The sequence below is a fragment of the Acipenser ruthenus genome, chromosome 12 (assembly GCF_902713425.1).
Source record: "Acipenser ruthenus chromosome 12, fAciRut3.2 maternal haplotype, whole genome shotgun sequence".
Taxonomy (NCBI): Eukaryota; Metazoa; Chordata; class Actinopteri; order Acipenseriformes; family Acipenseridae; genus Acipenser; species Acipenser ruthenus.
In genome coordinates, this window is record NC_081200.1 from 42,035,845 (window position 1) to 42,058,946 (window position 23,102).

General features: G+C 41.1%; 2 protein-coding genes across 3 annotated transcripts in view; one reads left to right on the forward strand and one right to left on the reverse strand.

Annotated features, from left to right (window-relative positions):
* LOC117417280 (ras-specific guanine nucleotide-releasing factor RalGPS2-like) overlaps window positions 1–23,102 on the forward strand; it is a 70,988-nt gene that overhangs the window by 33,277 nt on the left and 14,609 nt on the right. For both annotated transcript variants that reach the window (XM_059035211.1, XM_059035210.1), the window contains exons 6-9: window positions 1,122–1,211; window positions 1,512–1,604; window positions 2,883–3,009; window positions 22,392–22,529. In XM_059035211.1, coding sequence (XP_058891194.1) covers window positions 1,122–1,211; window positions 1,512–1,604; window positions 2,883–3,009; window positions 22,392–22,529 — 448 coding nt within the window. The remainder of the gene's footprint in view (window positions 1–1,121; window positions 1,212–1,511; window positions 1,605–2,882; window positions 3,010–22,391; window positions 22,530–23,102) is intronic.
* LOC117417282 (angiopoietin-related protein 1-like) lies at window positions 5,882–20,871 on the reverse strand. Its single transcript, XM_034029311.3, has 5 exons — window positions 20,532–20,871; window positions 11,893–12,786; window positions 9,228–9,421; window positions 7,147–7,417; window positions 5,882–6,939 (listed from the first exon to the last, which is right to left on the reverse strand). The coding sequence occupies exons 2-5, from the start codon at window positions 12,713–12,715 to the stop codon at window positions 6,752–6,754; spliced, it is 1,476 nt and encodes a 491-aa protein (XP_033885202.1). The 5' UTR covers window positions 12,716–12,786; window positions 20,532–20,871; the 3' UTR covers window positions 5,882–6,751.

A 23,102-nucleotide genomic window follows, 5' to 3' on the forward strand; every position in this document is an offset into this window, starting at 1 on the left:
GCTTAATTTGCCTCTGCCTTGCTCTCTCGTTCTTTCTTCCTTCCTTAACGTTTTCTTTGGATACTTGAGAAACTGAATCCAACATGGTTCTCTTATTATAGTAGTTTGGAAAAAGAAATCTTCCCAGTCCAGCTGCCTTTTATAGAGCAGGGGGACAGCCCTTGTAAGACTGGGCTGTATACAGTATGTTGGTTGAAACTGTTGCCCAAGTGTGGCTGTGTGCTGCCTCCCCCCTCTCTCACCACAGGCTGTCCTCTGTTATATTCCTCTAATTATTACAAGTGGCTCTGAAAAGCTGATCTCATCTTCACTCGGCCAGAACTCTTCCTCATCCATCATATCCATCACACATAAATCTGCTGAGATTAACATCTCTCGCCCCCTCCATCAGCTCCTGCCAGCTGTTCCACATTACTCACATCTGTTTTCCTTTTTCAAAGTATTCGCACAGCATTTCTGCGTTCTGAGCAGTTATAACATATTTTTCCTCCCCCTCACATTGCCACATCAGGAGACATGTTCCTTAGCGACAAGAGCCCGATGTTGAATTTAAGCTTGGAATGTACCTGTTGCAGAATTGATTCAGTTGGCGAAAGTAAAGTGTCAATAACTTCTAGAAAGTGCATAACAGTAGAGTTTGACAACCTTTGAGTGATATCAGCTGTTTGAAAATGCTGGGAGTTTTCCTACTTGGCTTTTTACTGATGAATTATCTGTCTGTAAACTATTTTAACATGTGGCTCCTTAAAAAACACTTTGTGCTGACATCTGTATAAAAACCCAGGGGTGCTCATAGTGGCGTATTATTTAAGACTCTGGCATTCATGTAGTTACGTGCAGTTTTTAGACAGTCAAAACTGTGGAAGGCCTTTATAAAAGTTACCCCTGGTACAGTAATACAGGTGTTAATGGAAGCAGTTCCCTCAGTACACAGGGAGTGTGAAACCCCTGAAAAGGTTCTCTTGCTGTAGCGCCGGATTAACAACGAGCAGCACACAGTGTCAGTGACCTGGGCAGTATAATGAAGTGGCTGGCTGGTAAACCGATAATCTGAGGTCATCCTGCCCTAGGAGGTTTTCATTAGCGCACGAAGTTTACCACTGTGTGTTTTTATCCTGCAGGTCACCTTCTGGGTGGTTCGAGAAATTCTTCATGCACAAACACTGAAAATAAGAGCAGAAGTGTTGAGTCATTATATTAAAACGGGAAAGGTAACGCTTTTTTTTTTTTTTTTTTTTTAATTGCTAAATTCATTAAAATGAGGTGATATTGACTATCCTATGCAGTGAGCATTTTCTGCATTGCTTTCATGAGAAAGCTTTAAAACAGTGTTTTTTTAATGTTGTTTACTTGACCTAAACCTTTAAACCTATTGGGCTATGGTTTGTAATTGTACTTGCAAAGTTTTTAAGTTGTTAAAATTGGTGTTCCTATCAAATGACCGATATGTACTGTATCCCTAATAAGCAGAATGCCAGTACATCTCATTGTGATCTTTTTGTATCTTTCAGAAACTCTGTGAGCTCAATAATCTCCATGCACTGATGTCTGTAGTATCTGGTTTACAAAGCGCACCGATCTTCAGACTAACCAAAACATGGGCGGTGAGTACCAGCATCCTATTTCATTCCCAGTCTAATATAGTGCTCTGTTTCCTGATTGTAATGTGTACGGACCGGGGCATGTTCAAATAGTGCATGCCTTAATTCCAAGCCTGTAAGTGCTTTGATTCCAACTGCCACATGAGCGCACTCCCCTGCCCCTATGTTACTGCCCCTCTCCTCGGAGCTCACTGTGGATCATCTTCACTCCCCTGCCCCTGTGTTACTGCCCCTCTCCTCGGAGCTCACTGTGGATCAGCTTCACTCCCCTGCCCCTGTGTTACTGCCCCTCTCCTCGGAGCTCACTGTGGATCAGCTTCACTCCCCTGCCCCTTTGGTACTGCCCCTCTCTTCAGAGCTCACTGTGGATCAGCTTCACTCCCCTGCCCCTGTGTTACTGGCCCTGTCCTCGGAGCTCACTGTGGATCAGCTTCACTCCCCTGCCCCTGTGTTACTGCCCCTCTCCTCGGAGCTCACTGTGGATCAGCTTCACTCCCCTGCCCCTGTGTTACTGGCCCTGTCCTCGGAGCTCACTGTGGATCAGCTTCACTCCCCTGCCCCTGTGTTACTGCCCCTCTCTTCAGAGCTCACTGTGGATCAGCTTCACTCCCCTGCCCCTGTGTTACTGCCCCTCTCCTCGGAGCTCACTGTGGATCAGCTTCACTCCCCTGCCCCTGTGTTACTGCCCCTCTCCTCGGAGCTCACTGTGGATCAGCTTCACTCCCCTGCCCCTGTGTTACTGCCCCTCTCCTCGGAGCTCACTGTGGATCATCTTCACTCCCCTGCCCCTGTGTTACTGCCCCTCTCCTCGGAGCTCACTGTGGATCAGCTTCACTCCCCTGCCCCTTTGGTACTGCCCCTCTCTTCAGAGCTCACTGTGGATCAGCTTCACTCCCCTGCCGCTGTGTTACTGCCCCTCTCCTCAGAGCTCACTGTGGATACTCTGCCTGATGAGCTCACTGTGGATGCAGCTGTTTCTGATGCATTATAAACAGCACTGCTACCTGCTAGAGTGCTGTCACTGGATAGCAATGTAACTCTTGGTGCACACCAGCAGCACACTGTTTTTGTTCCTGGTCCTTTCCAAGAACACAAACAGATACCTAATTCATAACTTTTGCCAGGAATTACATAAAAAAAAAAGTCTAATTTTTCTAATTAATATTTTAAAGCAAAGCTTGTGCAATATTTATCTTAAACGTTTTAAGGGCTATATTTGTTACTAGTTTTATACTGTCATTTTATTCAAATGTTTTCTCCTGTATTCTTTTTCGTTTTCAGCTCCTAAGTCGGAAAGATAAAACTACCTTTGAAAAATTAGAGTACCTGATGGCTAAGGAAGATAATTACAAACGGCTCCGAGAATACATCAGCACCTTGAGCATGACTCCCTGTATCCCTTATTTGGGTAAGATCAATGAAGCAATAGAACGTTTCAAATTATATTTCCACATTATCCTTAGGGATCAGCTGTACCAGCTGTGCTCAGAGCTGTGCTGTCTCTGCTTATGGGGAAGCTTTAACCTTGGGCTCCAGCAGGCTTAACCAGTCCTCCTGCTCTTATAAACAGTAGAATATGTGTAACATCAGCAATTACCAGAACTGTACCCGGCTTGTAAATACCATCTCAAATCACACGTGCACATAATGAGTGCAAGCTGTCATTCCACTGGCTGGTAAGTGTCATGTTAACTTAGTGTGAGGAGGCAATATACTGAGGAAGGGCTTGCTGGAGCTTTAGTGTTCTGGGTCCCTCCTGGAGATGTTGTTTCCAGCTGCTCCTATCTGAAATTGCTTTGCTGTATGGAGTGCTAAATAAATACATGATTCATGGAGAAGTAGTTAGCAGGTTCTTTTTCTAGGTACTGGCAGCACAGCCTGTGTCCAAGAGAAATGCATAGAAAAGCACAGAAAATAAAATAACAAAGACATTAATCCCAGGTAGTTTTTTTTTTTTCTTTGTGTGTGATAGATGTAGATAGACCGATATTAGATAGATATTCTTAAAATGCATATACATTCTTGCACTTATTTGTTTTCTGCTACATTCATAACTCCTGCATCTGCATAGAGCAGGGATTTCTCTGAAGGCTGTTTGGGAGGGCTTAGTCAGTCTGGCATTCAGGAGGGGAAAAAGCTGCTCTCCCTGTCGTGCACCATCTCTGATATGCATTAAAATCGCTGATTTATTCTTGTCATAAATTTGTTATAATCCTATAGAGAAAATTATAACATGGGGAGAGCCGTATGTTTCTTATTCTGACAGGACAGCTGAGTTTTAACTGAGGGACGTGGTTTTAACAGGTAAAGTACAATTGTGTGCCGGGTGACTCTCACTGGCAGACAGCTAGTAATCCAGTAGGTAACCCTTCTCATGCAATGTAAGCCATCGCAGATGCACATGTACATGTGGTTCTTACCTTTTACACTTGCACAAGAGATTGATGTCAGCTCACTTATCACAGTGACCACATTTGTGCATCCATAAACTAAGGGGATAAACTGGATAGCTAAATAAACAATATGTATTTAAATAAATGTGTACCATAAGTTAATATTCATATAAAAAAAACTATAAGGCATTACCTATTGGTCTTGTGCAGGTTGCTCTAGATACATTTGTTTAGTCAGATTAATTAACAAAAGTAACTGAGCAGTTAAGCACCTCCGCTGAGGAGGGGCTGTGCTTGCTCCATGCAGCAGCTCATTGGTTTGCATCTCTTTTTTGAAAGCTGTGAAAAATGCAGCAGCAGCAACGCAACCAGTTGTTGGAAAGTCATGCAGCTGGGCACACACTATGGTTGGCACAGCTTTTCTGGTATGTAGATCAGCGATGCAGGGACGCGCTCAAGGATTCGGATTCGGTAGCGGGTGAACTGTCGCAAAAAGTCCCTGGAATCTTCTAGTCTCTGTTGTGACAGACCTCTCTTAGTTTAAAGAAGTTCCCTGGCTCTTGGTGTGGACTTGCGCTCCTCTTCCAAACCCCTACTGTGCACTGCATCTGGAAAGCTCGTTCCGAATGGAAATACTGCTGTAACTTCAAATGATGTTGATTGCAGCATCCAAGGTTACACCAGGGGAAAAATATTAAAAGGCAGAAGTTTAGATATTAGAGTCGTAACTGAAGAATAAAAGCCAATATTTATGGTTTGCAGGCAGGTTGATTTGATATTGATTAGAAACACTTGTATCTGGAAGCAGTTCTGAGCACAAATCCTTTGCAGCCACAAGACATCGTTAAGGTTAAAATAAGCAAGTGCCTCCTAGGCATGACAAGATTTTTGCAACTTCTAAAATACATTGTCCAGATTTGACAAATTAAGCTAATGTTACATTCCCTGTAGTAACTCATGGGAGAAGTAGGAGATTCACTAGAGCTCTGTTTTTATTGGATGAATTAAACCCCATACCTAACTGAGGTATTTGTATTTCCTGTCGCTCATTCTCTCTAAAATAGTAGCACAATGTCAAGACCTTAATTGGAATCTGCTGTTTCTTTGGAACACTGTGCACATGCCTCCTAAAATCTGTCGTTCTCCCTTCGTAGTCTTCATGGAATTTATTGGACTTTTTATTTTTATTATCATCCGTAACTTCTAAGCACTCACTAGTGCTGGATGTAGAAATGCTAACAGAAACACATTTTAGTTTCTTTTAGTATTTTTATATAAAAAAAGTAGTTCAGATGTTTGCAATAGAATAAATGTTACTTGATTTATTTCCATTTAGATAAACCTGTCAGTACTTGTACTCTAAATCCATTTGAAGTGGTTTTGGTTTCCACCTGTGCCCCTCTGGATTAAGTCAATGTGTTGCTTGCTGGTTGTCTGCTGCACAGTGGTACTTTGGCTGTACAGCATATTCCTCCTAGTATTACTGCATTGCATAATTCCAAAAACAAGTATGTGTGACCTGATCCTGTTGGTATGGAATGATTGCTTCCTGTTGTTGAGTGCAGTCAGATACTAAAATGCAAAGTGTTCAACAGTGTACACTTAATTCAGTTTGCACAGTCTTTTCAGTACTTTGGCTGTAGCTGCATAATTAACTTTTTTATTTGAGTAAGGCTTCGTGTACTTGTTTGCTGGCCATGTCCTTTTCTGTGGTGCAGAGACAATGGCTTTAAGGTAAAGGGTCAATTGACTAACACCAGGGGGGTCACTTTGGTATCTTTAATACTGTGTGTTGCTGTTTACATTGAATCATTTCTATAGGAGGCACACATTGATTTGAGGTCTCATACATATTGTTTTTACAAAGAGAAGAAAGTAATGCCAAACTGTATCATGCAAAGGTTTAATTTCATAGCACCCCCAAAAGAATAGAATGAAGAAATGGGATTTTCGTCATTTAAAAATCTTTTATTTTGTGATTGTATGTGGAGGCAGAGTTGGCATTTCCGTCCATCTCCTGTCTGTGGGGTCTCTGGCTTGCTTGTGATGCGGGAGGCGACTGGGGGTGCTGTGACTGGGTTGGAAAGTACGATTTGCTGTAAACAACATTTACACAATTTACAACATCACCGGAACAGTACAAACACAATCAAGCATGACTGATAAATAACTCAATAGGGACAACTGCAAGCATTACAAATCAGGCCAAATATATTTACATACCAAGGCTAGCATAGTATAGTTGAAAGTGCAGAACATTGTTTGGGATAAAACTTGTAGTATTTAAATATTAGACATGTTTGTGGTTTTAAGATACTTGAATATAAAAACAACAAACATCAAATGCACATTTTTTCCCCCAATCTATTTCATTCCTAGGATGAATTACAGGTGTTTTAATCTTTTTGAAAAGCATGTCACAAGCATGAAGGAATCTCTGTGTGTGTGTTTGTCATTTCCTCTAGCAGAACGCTGGTCCTCACGGAGGCTCCACAGTACCCAGCCCTGGGTGGGAGTATGGAAGTTAGTGTGATAATGAGCAAAGGCCAGTTTCTTTGCTTCCAGCAGAATAGCTTGTAGCCTGAATGAAGTTCTCTCTCTGGAACAGTAATCCAAATGTATAACATTTCCATCAGGAGGATCCTTTTAATGAATATTTTTTTGAAGAGGGTGTGCTTATATAAAATATGTATAGAGGAAGGAAGGGAAGGGGGGTATTATTTTGGCAATCTGATGCTGTTGGATAGTCTCCACTCTTCAGTCAATGGGTCGGAGCATCATTTGAACCTCCCTGAGGGAGTAGGACCCCCCTCGGTACTCTGCCCAGTAGATCCCGTCCTGGAACTTGCTGCGGTAGTGCCCCCCGCGGTACCACACCCCGTTTAGATTGGACTGCGCACACGAGTTGTACCACCAGCCGCCCTTGTGGAAATGGGCACAGTTACCTAGAGACAAGGAAACCAGAGAAACGTTAGGGGTGTGGTATTAAATGAGCAAACCCGAATACATAGAGGTTACTTACAACATAGTCTTCTACAGCATGATTCCAGAAGGAGCCAAAAGGGTTTTAGTTTATTTGTGTGTCACACATGTTTAGCATGGGGACTGATTCATCCTGGATATTAGGCTAACAGGGGCTGATGTGTTTTTACCTGAGAAAGCGTCCTTGTCTCTGTCCAGCGTGGTGAACTGCTTGCCGTTGTGCCACATGAGCGAGTCCCCGGCGTTCCCTTGGTACGTGCCCAGTCGCAGCCGATAGAAATCGCTCTCGGGCTCCAGGTGGAAGCTGCTGTACTCGGCGTACACCTTCTTGTCTGTCCAGTCCTCCAGCTCGATCAGCAGCCTGTAGCTCCCCTGCTTCGCCAGGTTGTAGATATTCTCCAGACCCAGCCAGTATTCATTGTCGATGTTACCAAACCCTTTCTAAAAGGAAATAAATGCTTAGTAGTACTGTACAATATCTGGAAGTTAAACTTGTTGTGAAATGATTCATTTATCTTACATATTTAGTATTGGGTATATAATGTGGTCTTCAGTGTAACACACAGGCACCCAATTATCACTTTAGTATATTTTGGTTCTGCAGTAGGGCTAACGCTCCCAATTGTGATCTGCAGTGACTGGTATGTAGAGGGTTAGATCATACTGTTCCCGAGCCAACATGACCTCTTTCTTGTAGCCTTTTAAAGTTTTTTGGTAATGTTTTCAATAGGTGGTCCCCTTTGTTTAGAAACTTTGAGTGTTGAAAGAAATGTTTCAGTGATCAGCACATGCTGTTTTTAATTTTCACAATTATGGTTTGGCATATTCCTGTCCGTGTTCTGTTCTAAACCACTCCTGAAATTATTCACAAAAGGAAGGTCACAGACTTTTGAGAAGCTATGGAAACTTTAAGTAATCTGTGTACATGACAAATCTGTACTGGCTACTATTTAACGTGTTACCGTTCCGGAATGTATTTATTTGACATGTTACAAAGTGAAAATTAGAGTTGTTTCTTTTAATGGTCTCATAAAAATGTGGTCCAGTAAAGACTGTTAAATGTCCTTCACAGTATATTATTATTATTATTATTATTATTTATTTATTTATTTATTTATTTATTTATTAGCAGTATATCGATAGTCTCTTAACTCTGATCCAGTAAAGACTTCTACAGGAGGCACACATTGATTTGAGGTCTCATACATATTGTTTTTACAAAGCGAAGAAAGTAATACCAAACTGTATCGTGCAAAGGTTTAATTTCATAGCACCCCCAAAAGAACAGAATGAAGAAATGGGATTTTCATCATTTAAAAATCTTTTATTTTGTGATTGTATGTGGAGGCAGAGTTGGCATTTCCGTCCATCTCCTGTCTGTGTGGTCTCTGGCTTGCTATTGAAGACTACTAAATGTCCTTCACAGTATATCGTGAGTCTCTTAACTCTGATCCAGTAAAGACTGCTAAATGTCCACCACAGTATATCGTGAGTCTCTTAACTCTGATCCAGGGTCAGAGAATAAAACAGATTGTCTGCTAATTTTCTCATTTATATACATTAGAGGCTCACTGTGACTTCAAGGTCAGGGAATCAGGAGGATTTAACACTGCAGAAGGCGAGCAGGAAATGTGCAAATGATCCCACCCTCATGCTGTGGCTTTACTGGTCAGTGCTTAGTCCTTGTTCCCTTAACAAACCCCCAGAAACAATCCCCACTTTGGAAATAATTGTACATACCAAACAGTTATTTGAATCTCAGTAGTAGAATGTATTTAACTTGCTAAAATGGTGATTTTTGAATTTGTTTGTCTTCTTGTTTTCGCACATTTGATATGGCTTACTCCCTGAAACACTAAGCACAGTGCTTTTGACAGGTTGATTGCAGGGCAGACCGTCTGTTTAGGCTAAATAGTCGTATTGTATTTACTTTTGGTATTTTGTCCAGGCTAGATTATTATTAGTAGTAGTAGTAGTCGTAGTAGTAGTAGTAATTTTTTTTAATTTATTTTTTTGCTTTTTAAAAAATGTAATTTGCCATTGCTAGTCTTTCGCTTTACACTGCACACATGGGAAGTTGTGTGGGTGTTATGAATCCTGTGTAGTTTTCTGACTTGAAGTAGGTGGTTCGTACTGATGTAACGCTGTGGGTTTTTCTGGTATCATAATGTCTGTGTAGTATTGTTAGTTGACTCTTTTCATGACAGTATAGAGCAGTGTTACACATGACAGGGAGGAGGTATACATTTACCTTGTAATTGTCCCAGTTCCTGAAGAAGTTGACTGAGCCGTCCATCCTGCGCTGGATGACTGTCCAGCCCCCATTGTCCAGTCCGTGCTCACACCACACCTGCATCACACCATCACTGTTGTCAGGTTTGATCAGGTAGATCCCACTGGTTGTATAGCCAGCCTTACGGACATGGTAACAGTCTTTAAAAGGTCCTGCAGGACATGGAGAAAGGGCTTCAGAAAGACAAGCACCACAGCCACCAGTAATTAAATAAGCAATACTTCAGAAAAAAGTGTCCATGCTATAAAGAAAACAGTAATATTTGTTAGCCCTTTGTTTTGAGAAGAATGGAGAATTGTTGATACTGGTTCTCGCTGTGTGCTCTTTTCATTTGTATTTTCTTTGGGAAATGCTCAGCTTCCCTCTGGAATACTAACACAAAAGGCAGGAACTAGAGCTCAGTGCCAGCACTTGTTCATAGTTGACTGAATATGATGTGCTCTCAGCTTGTATGTCGGCTCGTATCTGCAGGGGGAGTACTTTCACAAGCAATCTCATTGAATTAATACTACCTTTGGTAAGTAAGAGATGGTGGGGTGATTTACTCTTTTGCTTTAGAGGTTATTTCTCTTCATGCTATCCTGCTTGTGATTTTGTGTTTGAAAGCCACGGCCCCTCCTGAACTCCTGACTCGTGGAAGGAAGCGGTCCGGGAGGTTCTGGCTGCTGAGTGCAATGTACTCGGCCACAAGGAGTTTACTAATCCTTCTCTTCTCGTATTACTTAGCTGAGTCTCTCTTAATTTATGGCCTTTCCCTGTGTTTTTTAGGAACAAGAGAAATTTTTTTCAATATCTCTTCCCATTCAAAGATATTGAAAGTGAGCCAAAGGAAGTGTAGAAGAAACACGGTCAGTCTGCACTTGAGCCCCCTGGATGGAGTAGATATGTGGAGTACACAAACTCTGCACCCCTCTTTGCAATCAGTAGATATGTGGAGTACACAAACTCTGCACCCCTCTTTGCAATCAGTAGATATGTGGAGTACACAAACTCTGCACCCCTCTTTGCAATCAGTAGATATGTGGAGTACACAAACTCTGCACCCCTCTTTCCAATCAGTAGATATGTGGAGTACACAAACTCTGCACCCCTCTTTCCAATCAGTAGATATGTGGAGTACACAAACTCTGCACCCCTCTTTCCAATTAGTAGATATGTGGAGTATACAAACACTGCACCCCTCTTTCCAATCAGTAGATATGTGGAGTACACAAACTCTGCACCCCTCTTTGCAATCAGTAGATATGTGGAGTACACAAACTCTGCACCCCTCTTTCCAATCAGTAGATATGTGGAGTACACAAACTCTGCACCCCTCTTTCCAATCAGTAGATATGTGGAGTACACAAACTCTGCACCCCTCTTTCCAATCAGTAGATATGTGGAGTATACAAACACTGCACCCCTCTTTCCAATCAGTAGATATGTGGAGTACACAAACTCTGCACCCCTCTTTGCAATCAGTAGATATGTGGAGTACACAAACTCTGCACCCCTCTTTCCAATCAGTAGATATGTGGAGTACACAAACTCTGCACCCCTCTTTTCAGTCAGCTTGGCTTGTTACTAAGGTGCTGCACTGTACCATTCATTCACAACTCTTGTGATTCATTCACAACTCTTGGACATACTGTTCACTGTGATTGGCTTTGAAAGTACATACAGTTGGCTGTTTGGGGGTGTAAACAGACAGGAACACATATACACTGTAATGTGCTTGATTGGAGAATGGCTTTCATATGATCCTGGTGGGATCAAGTGGTTGCAGACTGGAGGGATTAGGCTGCTTGTGTGCAGAGTAACCGAGAGGGTGTTCAGCACATTTTACAGTATGTATGTGTCAGACGAATCCCATTCTCTACAGTTTAATTCACAGCAGATTAAGGTACTTGATGTAATAAGTGATTAATGCAATACAAAATTAATCTTTTTTTTCTGCCCTGTTACAAAAAGTTCAGACATAACAGAAGTCTAGACTTGGAACACATTTCTGCCTTTTGGCATTGCAATAGTAGAAGAGATTCAATGACTTTGACTTTTCCAATCAGTTTTATAATTAAAATGTTTCAAAGAAATTTGGAATTTCCTTCTGATTGAATTCTAGTGAGGTTAAAGGTTTTACATTTTTAAAAGAACATACACATCTCTGTAGTTTATCTTTTTAGATGTGGCTTTTCATATATTCACGATGACCAGTTTTTTTTTTTCCTTGAGTACCTTTCCAGATGTGTTAATCTGAAGATCGGTGAATAGAGCTGGGCATCGGCCCAAAATAGTTTTCTTTGGAGCTGCGTTTCAGAGCCTAACACAAGGAAATGCTTGGCTTATTGAGGCTAATGATTAACTAAAGGGTTTTTCCAGCTTGTACAGTCTCCTAATGTGCGATAGAGACATTGCACAGCAGTCGCTGCTGGCTTTGGAGCCAGCACTGAGGCACAGACTGTGAGACAGCCCACAGTTACACCCAGCCTCTCCCAGCAAGCTGTTGGGCTTGTGAATCTAATGATAATGGTATTAAAATGAACCAGAAGGATTTATTTGCATGTTTAAAGAGCTTCAGGATTGATCGAAACATCTCATTGTGTTTCAAATAACAGAAAGGGCATGTGTGGTATGAGCTTACCGTCGGAGATGGCCGTACCCTGTGCAGGGGGGATCCCCAGAGCCACAGAGGTTGGGGATGGGTCCATTCGGATCCCCCTGTCCCTGGAGTAAGCCTGGTTCTGGTCCCTCTGGATCTCGTTGCCGCCGTACAGGCTGCTGCTGTAGCGATTGTTTGGGGAGATGTGCTCGGGCACCACCTGCACCAGAGGAGGCATGGCAGGGAGGTCCTTCCTGGTGTAGGTGCGCATGCACTGCTCCTCCAGCATGGTGATGATTACTGACTGGTTATTGACCAGCCCGGCCAGCTCCGCATAGCGCTGCTGCAGCTCCTTGTAGCGGCTGCCCATCTTGAGCATCTCGGAGGTGACGTTGAGGATCTTGTTCTCCAGCTGGGAGATCTCCAAGGAGTTGTCCCTCTTGCGGATGATCTCGTGCAGGAGCTGCATGTAGAGCTGGGTGACCCTGGAGTTCATGTTGCGGCTCTCCTTCCTCAGCAGCTTCATCTCGTTCACAATGTTTCCATCCACGTCCACCACCAGCTGCAGCGTCTCAATCTCCCTCTTCTGCTTGGACAGGATCTCCTTCAGGTCCTCCAGCTCCATGCGGGTCACACGCTCCTTGTCAGGCACTGGCCCCTTGGCGTTCGCGCAGATTGGCCCTGTGATCTTCTGCTGTGGGATCAGGAAGGTGTACGAGCATTTCTTATTGCTCTCCTCCTCGTCTGTCGACCTGGGGTTCCTCCTATGTGGTGATGCACCACTAGTTTGTAAATGCAGTTTTCTGCATTCTACCCAGGCTGACAGATAAAATATTGCAAAGAAAGTCCATGTCAGTGGCTTCATTGTTTGTTTTTATTTTTTTATTTTTTTTTTGTTTTTACTAATTTATATACTGTAGTTGGGGAATGATAAATCTGAAATGGAGAAATAAATACAAGTCAGCAGATGTATTTGCTAGCCAAAGAACATGCATATTTTTATTTTCTTTTTGTAAGTCTACATGTGCTATTTAAAAGACAATTGTACTAAAAGATCAAGTAAGAAGCCCGAGTAAAACCAGGTGTAATCAAGACAAGCTGGAGGCATTTATCTGTGTGATGTGGGTCACCAAAAAACAACTTGTAATGACCTGAATCAAAACAAAAATGTGTCTACCAAATGCAGTCAATACACTTGTGAAAGTCTCTGTACTTTGCTTTCACTCATGTGCACCCACTGCCCCCCCCCCCCCCCCCCCCAGATGTGCCTCTGTCTTGGTGTCGCTGTGTGAGAATTCCCCTCAGTATGAGCTGGAAAGCCACAGACAGGCTGTTATGATGTGCTCGTTTCAGCACCAGTCTGACTCTCTCAATGTGGGCCAGTGGTCTTCCTCCCCGAACAAATTATTTAACAGCTCAGACCACACTGCGGTGGGAAGATCTGCCATGCAGCAAAACCCAAATAAATGTGAAGCACGTCCAGCTCCGGGCCTAAGACCTCAGGATAATTCATATTTTTACACTATAAACAATGCAGAGGTGAATGCCTCCACATTGCACATGTTTTGAGAAGTACTGATTCATTGTTTATTTAGAGTGGAAGGCTCCTCTCAGGGTAAATATTTCTTGTAATTGGCTGCATAGTCCATAGTTTATTTGATACTTATTTTATTTATCCAGAGTACATTCTTGGGATCTTGGCAGAGGAAGCCATACAGCATAAAAACAACCTAACATGAACCCTCCGTTGAGCCCAGGTAGTAGCCAGCAATGGCAGGCTGGGCCAGTGAAGCTGCGCTGTTCCCTGCTTCTGTCAAGCTTGGATTACAGCTAATTTCTATTAACACATAAACTCAATTGATGGTTGGTTCTGCTGTTGTTTTCCCAGTGAAATAGATAGAGTAGAGATTTTTATATATAGCTCAGATCTTTTGAAAATATGAATTGTACTACTTGACGTTTTGAGTAAGAACATACAGATCTAAAAAGTAGAATTTTCTGCTAAAGACAAGAAACAAGGACAATTTTTCACTTTACTGCTTAGTTTCAAGTTTGGTTGTCTTGATTTGGTGAATAAGACTTTTTTTTCTTGTAAAATCCTCTGGGAGTTCCCTATGGGATGCATGGTTTCATTGGAGCTGACAACATACTGAATGTAAAGGGAGTGTAGAGTCAGAACTCTGATGGGGTTTTAAAACCCTTTGGCACTGGCATTTCAGCAGGAACACAGTGTGAATTCCTAACAGATGTTGCAAATTCAGTGCTAGCCAAGTGGGGGTTACTTTGAATTCCCCTTTCTGAAGCCCCCACATTCGCATGTACTTTTTGAAACTCACTAGTCCTTATGTAAAGTTCCTGAGTTGGAATCATCAACAGCTGCTGGGGTCCTTTAAGTAATAGGCTTACATTTTATTTTCCTAAAAATGGAACACTTACACATTTTTTTTTTTTTTTTTTTTTTTTTTTTTAATCCAAAAAACAGAAGATGAATAAAGATGAATGCTCATTCCCAGATCCATGGATTGTGTTTCTGCTTCTGCCTTCCCCACATTCCGAACCCTAATAAAGTCTGTGTGGACAACACCATTGACAGCTTACTTCACGTAGCATATCACTGCCTCATTAATAGAACTATCTGTAAAACCGGTCGAGGTAACAGACACATATTTACCAGTTGCCATTCTGGGTCCTCGCAATAGCATATATACAGTCCTGTGCCTGTTTAAAATTTCTATAGGGTTTTCCCCACATTTAATCCTTTTGCCTCATCCAGGTCACACCTCCTTAAATCAGAATACGGTCGTGCTGCTTTGCAAGGGCGTGAGCTGTTCTAAAAAACACTTTCCACTTTAAAATCACAGAGGTGTTTATGGTGTGTAGTAATTGTTGCTCAAGTGCTTTAAAATGGACTCTATCTTAAAGGTAAACGACCCAGTCGCAAGTGTGCCACTCTGGTTTTTGTCATACTGGACACAAACCTTGCAGCACATCTTATTTTCTGAAGGCGTAGACTTACTGCAGCCAGTCAAATTGTGAATGCCGAAAACTGTGCTGCCTCTTCTATGTCCCTATTCCTTGTGTTTGCAAATCATCTTTCTTTTTTTTTTTTTTTTTTCTTTTGTGGGGGGGGAGGGGGGCGGTACACAGCCCGGTGTAAATCTCCACATTTTTGTAAAAGTACTTTTACGCTTATTTTTACACTTGCAATACGCTGTTAATTTATTCATTGCCATGGTTTAAATGTAAACTTTTGGTATTATAAACTACTTTTTAGACATCAAACAGTATAAAAACGTCAAAACACAAAATAGCTCCAGTGAATAGCCATTTCCTCACCTTTCTAAGTTGTTGTGTTCAAGCAATTGGGCTTTTTCAAAAAAGAAATCCATAATTGAAAAGTGAAACAATGAGAGGAAATGGCCGTTTTTATATTATTTAAAAAGTACATTTTGTTTATACCAAAAGTTTACAGTTAAACCACAAATTAATAACATAAGTAATCACACAGACAAAATTCAATGAAACACTGACGTATTTGCATATGTCAAAATAATGCAAAATTCAGCATGATATGGGGAGATGAAAGGAGGTTTCAGTTCTGATTTGACTGTTTTGTGAGCATTGTGAGTGTTTGTTCACCACTGCTACACCCCTACATTTTTTGAAACGCAAGCCTGTAAACTTGAGTAGATCTGTGCACTTTTTTTAAGCACTCGCCCACAGCACTACTGAGACACAGACATCATCTAGTCCTCATCCGTTCGAATTCACCTTGGGCAAATGGGCAAGCGTTAGTTTCTAACCCTGTACTTTAATATGACAGAGAGCAGCATTAATCCTGCGTGAAAACAGAGTTTTGAACACTTTTTTTTTTTGTTTTTGTCTGTCTCCCGAGAGCAAAATCTCAATGTAAGAAAACAGATTTAGGTTTCTTCTGTCTCCCCATGTGCTAGAGTCCGGATGCCATGCTGTACAGTCTGTACTGCTGAAACTGTGCTGTGAGGGATGGGAAAGAAGCCAAGTCTGTCGTGTTGTATGCAATAGGAGTCTGATTGCCTGGTGCTTTCAGCTCCAATCCTACCAGGTAGCAGTTCATAATAAAGACTAAGTTGTGAATCAATAACATGAATTGAAGACAAGCATTGAATTGACATTCCAAACAGTTCAACATTCAACAGTCCAAAGCACCTTTGACCATTTCCAATTTATGTGTTCTTGTGTATATTTTAGCCTTTTAGTTTTGTTCCCCTTTCTAACAGAATTATTCTTACTGCAATACATCCTTTTACATCCTGATTTCAAGAGTGACTTTTGTACCATTGTTTTGATGGACAACGACACCTGTGCCTTCTGCCAGTTCTGTTGTCAATTCAAGGCTTGTCTTTCTATTCCTTAAGGATATTATCTTCAAGTATTGCTCATCCTTGTTAGACAGCTTTTTTGGGTCTTCCAGTCCTGGGTTTGTCAATTACAGATGATGTTTCTCTGTACTTGTTGATTTATATAAACAAGAAAATTACGTGAGCAAGTAATGTTTACTAATTTTGCATTTTTTCAAAATCCATAAAATGAATGTGCCATAAAATATATTATTCATATATGTGCCGTACATTAAAAGAAAAAGAAGCGCAAACATTTACTGCAGCAAAAATTGACCTTGAAGGCCATTAGTGAAATTAAGTTGCCACAGAAAAATCCTGTTTTACAGTGTGTGTGTGTGTGTCTATATATATATATATATATATATATATATATATATATATATATATATATATATAATATATATATATATATATATATATATATATATATATTTATATTACACCAGTACCTGTAAAGAGTTAATACATTCACAATTAAAGAGTTCTGTTCTTTATGCATACTGTATGCCTCCGGATATTTGCAACATTCCCCTCGGAACACTGTCGCCTTGGTCAGGAAGCTTCCATTAAACCTGTTACTAGGATAGCTGACCGCAGACGTGCCAAACCCATATTGAGTCCTGTTTCCTGCAGCCAAAGATCACATTTCCCAACAGCATGACTTCATAATGTCTTTTTTACGTTCAGCCATATGCAACACTGTTTGTTGTAATTAGTATGACGTGTGGTTGACTATATGTTACAGTTATTAGTATTAAATTTTTTTTTTGGAGGTGAAATCTAGTAAGCGTTTACATTTGTAGAGTTCCAACTTGTAATTTACTGAGCTCCGCTTCAAACAAGTTGAATACAAGCAGCAGATTGGGAGCTTTATGTAAATGAGAACAAGAGGAACTTTAGGCAGGTGTGATGAGTTCACAAAAGGAAAAAGGGTTAAAAAGGATGCTTGACTGTTTACTGCATTACTCTCAGCCAGCCCGGATGATGCTTGACTGTTTACTGCATTGCTCTCAGCCAGCCCGGATGATGCTTGACTGTTTATTACATTGCTCTCAGCCAGCCCGGATGATGCTTGACTGTTTATTGCATTGCTCTCAGCCAGCCCGGATGATGCTTGACTGTTTACTGCATTGCTCTCAGCCAGCCCGGATGATGCAAACTGCTTTGAAGAGCTTTAATACAGTCCAGATGAAAGGAGCCACAGAATACCACAGGAACGATGGCAGCACAGGCACATGGCAGATTACAGAGAAACAAACAAGACTCAAAACCATCCAAATAACTGACAAACACAAAACTAAAATAACATTTAAAAAACAAGCAAACTGCATCTAAAAAAACATTTACTGGATAGCTGGTGGTGTTCATAAATGTTACCAAACTAAACTTATTTTTGGGAGAGGGGTGACACACCCCTTCATTCCATTCCAAGCTGGCAGTATTTAAGTTTGGTTCACCCCCTTTGTTACCCTAAATATAATATTATCCACATCTGTTGCGTCCAAACATCCTGGATTAAAAACTCCATTCATCACATTGTAAAACGCTTTCAAACTCACACACACCTGCTATCCACACATGTGACAATGTGTTATTGTTGAAACGTTATCCTCACAAAAAGATGCATTTCATTTGCATTTACTTTTTTTTTTTTTTTTTTAAGCTTAGAAACAAAAATATACTGATACGGGCCACTGTGGGCTGTAAAGAGTATGTTTGTGACCAAAGTAATAGAAGAATATGGATTTCCAAGTTAATTGGCATGTCTCCTTTTTTCAGAGAATGTTTTAAATATATGCTCATAATGTCTTCGTTGTTATATTAACATAGCATGGAGATTAAATCCACATTTATTTCATGCACATATGATGTATCTCGTGGCAAAGTTTGATGTGATAATCTGTTGTAGAAATCTGTGCGCTATCCATTATAAAAGGAGCTACTGTAGTCTTTCTGGCAAACGCTAGCATACACCAATTAGAAAATCTAAGTAAATCCGAGCTGCACTTCGGAAGCTAAGCAGTATTTGTACGTAAATATTTGTATTAATTTGAATGTTTAACTAATGGCGTTCCTGGGTTTGTGGAAACATCTGGAGCAGTGACATCGGATATAACAGAAGAACAGAGCTCCATGTTTGTGTTTTTGAAGTCTACACACATTCAGTTCATGAGCGTATGCTGAGCACAAGTATTTTCTTTCTCTGGTTAGAACTCAATTAAAAGCATAGTTAATTGAATGTTTCTTAAAATGGAAACTGTCCTTTAAATGTCATTCTGCACATGAGTGGCTGCTCCTGAGGAGTGGAGAGCTCTGCAGTGTTATCCTTTAATATTGCACTAAAACCAGGTAGCATTGGAAGCATTTACAATTACCAGTGAAGTGTAATAAGGCATGATAACCTGTAATCTCCAGATACATGGACGCCAACAAGTCTTGTCAGTTTACTCGTAATCTGAAATTAGTAAATAAAATAACCTGTTTTATTGAGGTTGTTTATGCTTGGCAAGACTCCCAGAGCCTGACAGTGGTCTTTTAGTTTGGTAATGAAAAGTACAAAAGTAACAGAAATATCTGCGGTTCATGTATTCAGCCAAGTCTTCCTTAATGACACGAGTCGCTTGTGTTCTCTGTTATACACAGAGAGGGCCATTTACACAGCATTTGGACCTCATTTGTGTTTGTACTTCGCACTTCAGCCAATTCTAGGTAAACCAATAGAACCAAATTTATTAGTTAACATTTTCTAAACACAAAAGGCTGTTCATGCCCAGCGGGACGACCATGATTTTTACAGCTTGGTTTTTAGACCAGCACAGTAACTACAATGAGTGTTAACCAGACTTACTATAAGGAGAACATGCAGCACCTCCCCAAACCAGTTTCCAAGCTTTCCAGCATGTGAAGAGAGCTCACCAGACTGATGGAACTGGAGTGCCGTCGTATTTAAACAGTGTCAAATGAATAATTCATAACTGGATAAATGTCAGGGTGCTTGGATAGAACAGAAGGAACTGAATCCTGAGATATATTTCAGCTGCTGTCTGGTTTGTGAATAGGACATAATATATGTATGGAGATGAATGGGTGACTAGTTCTGAAACTATAAAGAGTACCTGTACAATTTAAATCTTTGAGCCGTGAAACAGAGACACAGTTGGCACAGTAAGCTCTGGTATCCATTTTGTGCTTCTATTTCTGAGCGTCGTTGTTGGGTTGCACATTTTAAGTACCCTAACAGGACATATTCAAGGTGAAAACACAAAGCATGCGGTGTTAGTAAAATCAGAAGAAAATTGTACCCAACAGGTTCAATTATTGGTAATTAAATAGTTTAAAACCAAGCTTTTTATATCGTGTTTATAAAGCTGTTTAGAGTTTCTTATTTCAATTTAAAGTATAAATATTGAAAGATGAGAATCCTCAAACAACAACATAATGAGGGATGAAGAAAATGAAACTGTGTAACTGCGTGCGGGTCCTGGTTATCTTAACAAATAAATGAAACTACAAACAAAACGCAGACCATACGTTGTGTTTAGAGTTCTAGAGAGTTCCGTTCTCAACAAAGCTGCACAGCTGCTCCTGCCTGAGAGGGGAAATCCAGGCCGCAATGCCTTCTGTATCTTTACCAGTCACTGGAGATACAATTTCTCAGGGGCCTCTGTCCCCCAGTCAGCAAACCATCGACTCCTACTGACAGGATAGACCCACTGAGCCATGACACCAGATAGTGCTGGTTGGCTGCTTGTGAGCAAACTTTTTGCATGTTACCCATGCAATTGTTTTGGATATATATAGATATAGATATAGATATATAATGATAGATAGCTAGATTTATACAGTATTGTGTAGAAGCTTGCAATATTACATTTAAAAACACACTCTTCAGTATTCTGTGCCACTAGTAGTTTAGAAAGGAAAATAATTATTTATAGAAGTGTGGGCTGTCGGAAAGTGAATGCGCCGGCGGCATTTAAAAGATGTGTCTGGGAATCTGCACTGGCCATTGCTGTAGAACTAGTCCCTAAATATCCAGCACTCAGGGTTTATTTTATTTTGAAAGCAAAACTACAAAGATACGATCAATCGCACTAAGACATGGGAGTAAGCAGTTCATTTTTTTTTTTTATATGCAGACTGTTATAAACAGGACTGTTCAGCACTGCAGGTCAGAAATGAGAATGGGTGTTTATTATTTGACCCGGCATACATATTTCAACCAAATAATAAATGCTCTTTTTGTGTAAAACAAGCACTTTTAATATGAATAGAAAATCAAAGCAAATTGATACAAACCTGTCCGTTCGGCCAATTTATTTCTCTTCTGTTTTGATTTCACAATGCAGACTGCTCCTGTGATGTGTATTTGCTAGTCCCATACTGTCACAATCCAGTAAAGCGCAGTGTTTCAGGGTTGCATAGCGTTTATCCGTACAAAGTGGAGAGCTCTAATCCACCACAAACCAACGGCACTGGGCTGCCTTCCCCCGGCACTGCAGAGATCCAGACGTGGCTCTGGGCATTCACTCAGTTATGCTGACATTGTTCTCTACAGGCGCCTTACTCTGTGCAGGACAGGAGCCGCTACTGAAGGTCTGAGCAGGGTTTCTTGGTAACAGTGTTTTGTTTTTTTTTCTCTCCTTTTAAAAAGCTAAAGCACAGGAGGGGGGTGGGGGGGGTTGAGATTTTGGTCCGCCTCTGATGTCATTACTGCTTAAACTGATCCTGGAGGAGACAAAAACAAACTCCTCCTCGAGTTCCTGAAAAAGAACCCGACTCTGAAACAAGGGATGATTGTATACACGTCGGAAAGGGTATTGAATGGGCAGGGGACTTCCTCTTCTGCTGTTTTAATGGAATGCCTCTTGCAGGTCTGAACTGGAAACTCATGTCGTGCTCCCACACTCCCTAATTTATTTCTTCGTTCTTATCTTTCACCCTGTCAAGTTTCTGTTTTTTGTTTTTACTGCACAGATTTTTTTTTTATACTCCTAAAAAAAGGGTAGAGACAGTAATTCTTCACAAATAATAATAATAATAATAATAATAATAATAATAATAATAATAATAATAATAATAATTGAGCATTGCGAGAGAGACCTCTGGTTGTGCATTAGCAGTGTGTTTCTGTATGGGTAAAGAAGAAACCGGTGGAACAGTTGCATGAGTTTGTTTTCTAGTAGCCTAATCCAAAATACCTTTGTCCTATAATGCAAGCATGCTTGGCAGACTTTAATATTGTATCATTTTTATGGTTGCATTTGTACATACTTTGTTTCAGGTTAAACTGATTTTTGTCCTTTTGAAACTAGTGGTTAAATAACGCTGGCTGTGCTTGACCAAAATATTTCTGCTGTATAAAGAAAACAAAAAGCAAGGGGAAATTCATTTACAACTAATTTCCACCAGAGTTAAATCATGGTCAGACTTGTTATGCTTTCTGCATACAAGGTTATAAGAAAGCCTTTATTAATGACATTACCAGCCCAACAGTGCAGCTGTTGTCAGCTTGAATACATTTCATTACACCCTCTAAGTACCTCTGCAGGTAACTGTGAACTGACGGCTTAGACCGTATTTTTTCAATAAAATTGGGGCTGTATGCTGGGGTTTTTTTGAGCTGCAACTGACAGGTCTGTGACTCTGGACTAGATGTGTTTTACTGTGACAGCCCCGAGTCAGATAGGGTCAGCCCTTTGGCTTAAACAGCAATCGTTCACACCACAACCCAGCAACCACTGAACAACTCAAACCCCTCCTGCCTCCCATGCTGGTCCAGGACTCCGAGCTTCTCAAACCCACAGTCTGCACAAAATGCAATGAAGTTGTTTCTCAACGAGACCTCTGTTACGCTTTCAGTAAATCCTGGTTAGCGTGTACCGTAGGCGCTGCCAATCTGGGGAGACGAGGCTTTGAGACGGAGCCCACGGGACAGGACAAGTTTATTTTGAAACCAGCCTGTGGGGAAAATGAGCTATTCACAGGGAGCCCTCAACACATGATTGACAGCTTTAACAAAACATTCACTTTCTTTTTTTTTTCCTAAAGGTATGCTGTACTGCCTTCAGCACTGTGTGGATGCCCAGCAGAAATCTACAGCTTGGAATGCATCCTTGGACGTGGCCAGCATGCTGATATTGCCTTTGTCTGTTGCAGGAATGTATCTGTCGGACCTGACGTACATCGACTCTGCCTACCCCTCCACAGGCAGCATCCTGGAGAACGAGCAGAGATCGACTTTAATGAACAACATCCTGAGAATCATCTCAGATCTGCAGCGATCCTGCGAGTATGGTAGGTAGAAAAGGGAAAGACCAGTCCTAAAGATGGAGACAGACTAGGCAGCACCAACGGGTCCCTACTCAAACTGGGCCGCACCAACGGGTCCCTACTCAAACTGGGCCGCACCAACGGGTCCCTACTCAAACTGGGCCGCACCAACGGGTCCCTACTCAAACTGGGCCGCACCAACGGGTCCCTACTCAAACTGGGCCACACCAACGGGTCCCTATTCAAACTGGGCAGCACTAACGGGTCCCATTTTGTCCTGCCACGTTGATTAGCCACGTCTGGTTTGTTTTCAGCTTAAGAAAATTTAAAATTATTTCAGAACCAGTTTTCATAATATTTGACTGATCATATAAAAAGTCTTTTTTATTGCCATGTAAAATAAATAATTCAAGAGTAACATAATTTCTTTGGACTGAAACCAGTATCCAGCTGGTGAGTTTGTTTTCGTTTCTTCTCCCTATATTATTTATTATTTATTTGTTTATTTAGCAGACGCCTTTATCCAAGGCGACTTACAAAGATTAGGATGTGTGAACTATGCATCAGCTGCAGAGTCACTTACAACTACGTCTCACC

Coding starts and splice junctions, on each gene's coding strand:
- LOC117417282 (XM_034029311.3), bottom strand. CDS start 12,715: ATGAAGCCACTGACATGGACTTTCTTTGCAATATTTTATCTGTCAGCC. Junction 7,418..9,227: donor GGAACTGGGACAATTACAAG/GTAAATGTATAC, acceptor ATTTCCTTTTAG/AAAGGGTTTGGTAACATCGA. Junction 6,940..7,146: donor AGACAAGGACGCTTTCTCAG/GTAAAAACACAT, acceptor CCTTGTCTCTAG/GTAACTGTGCCCATTTCCAC.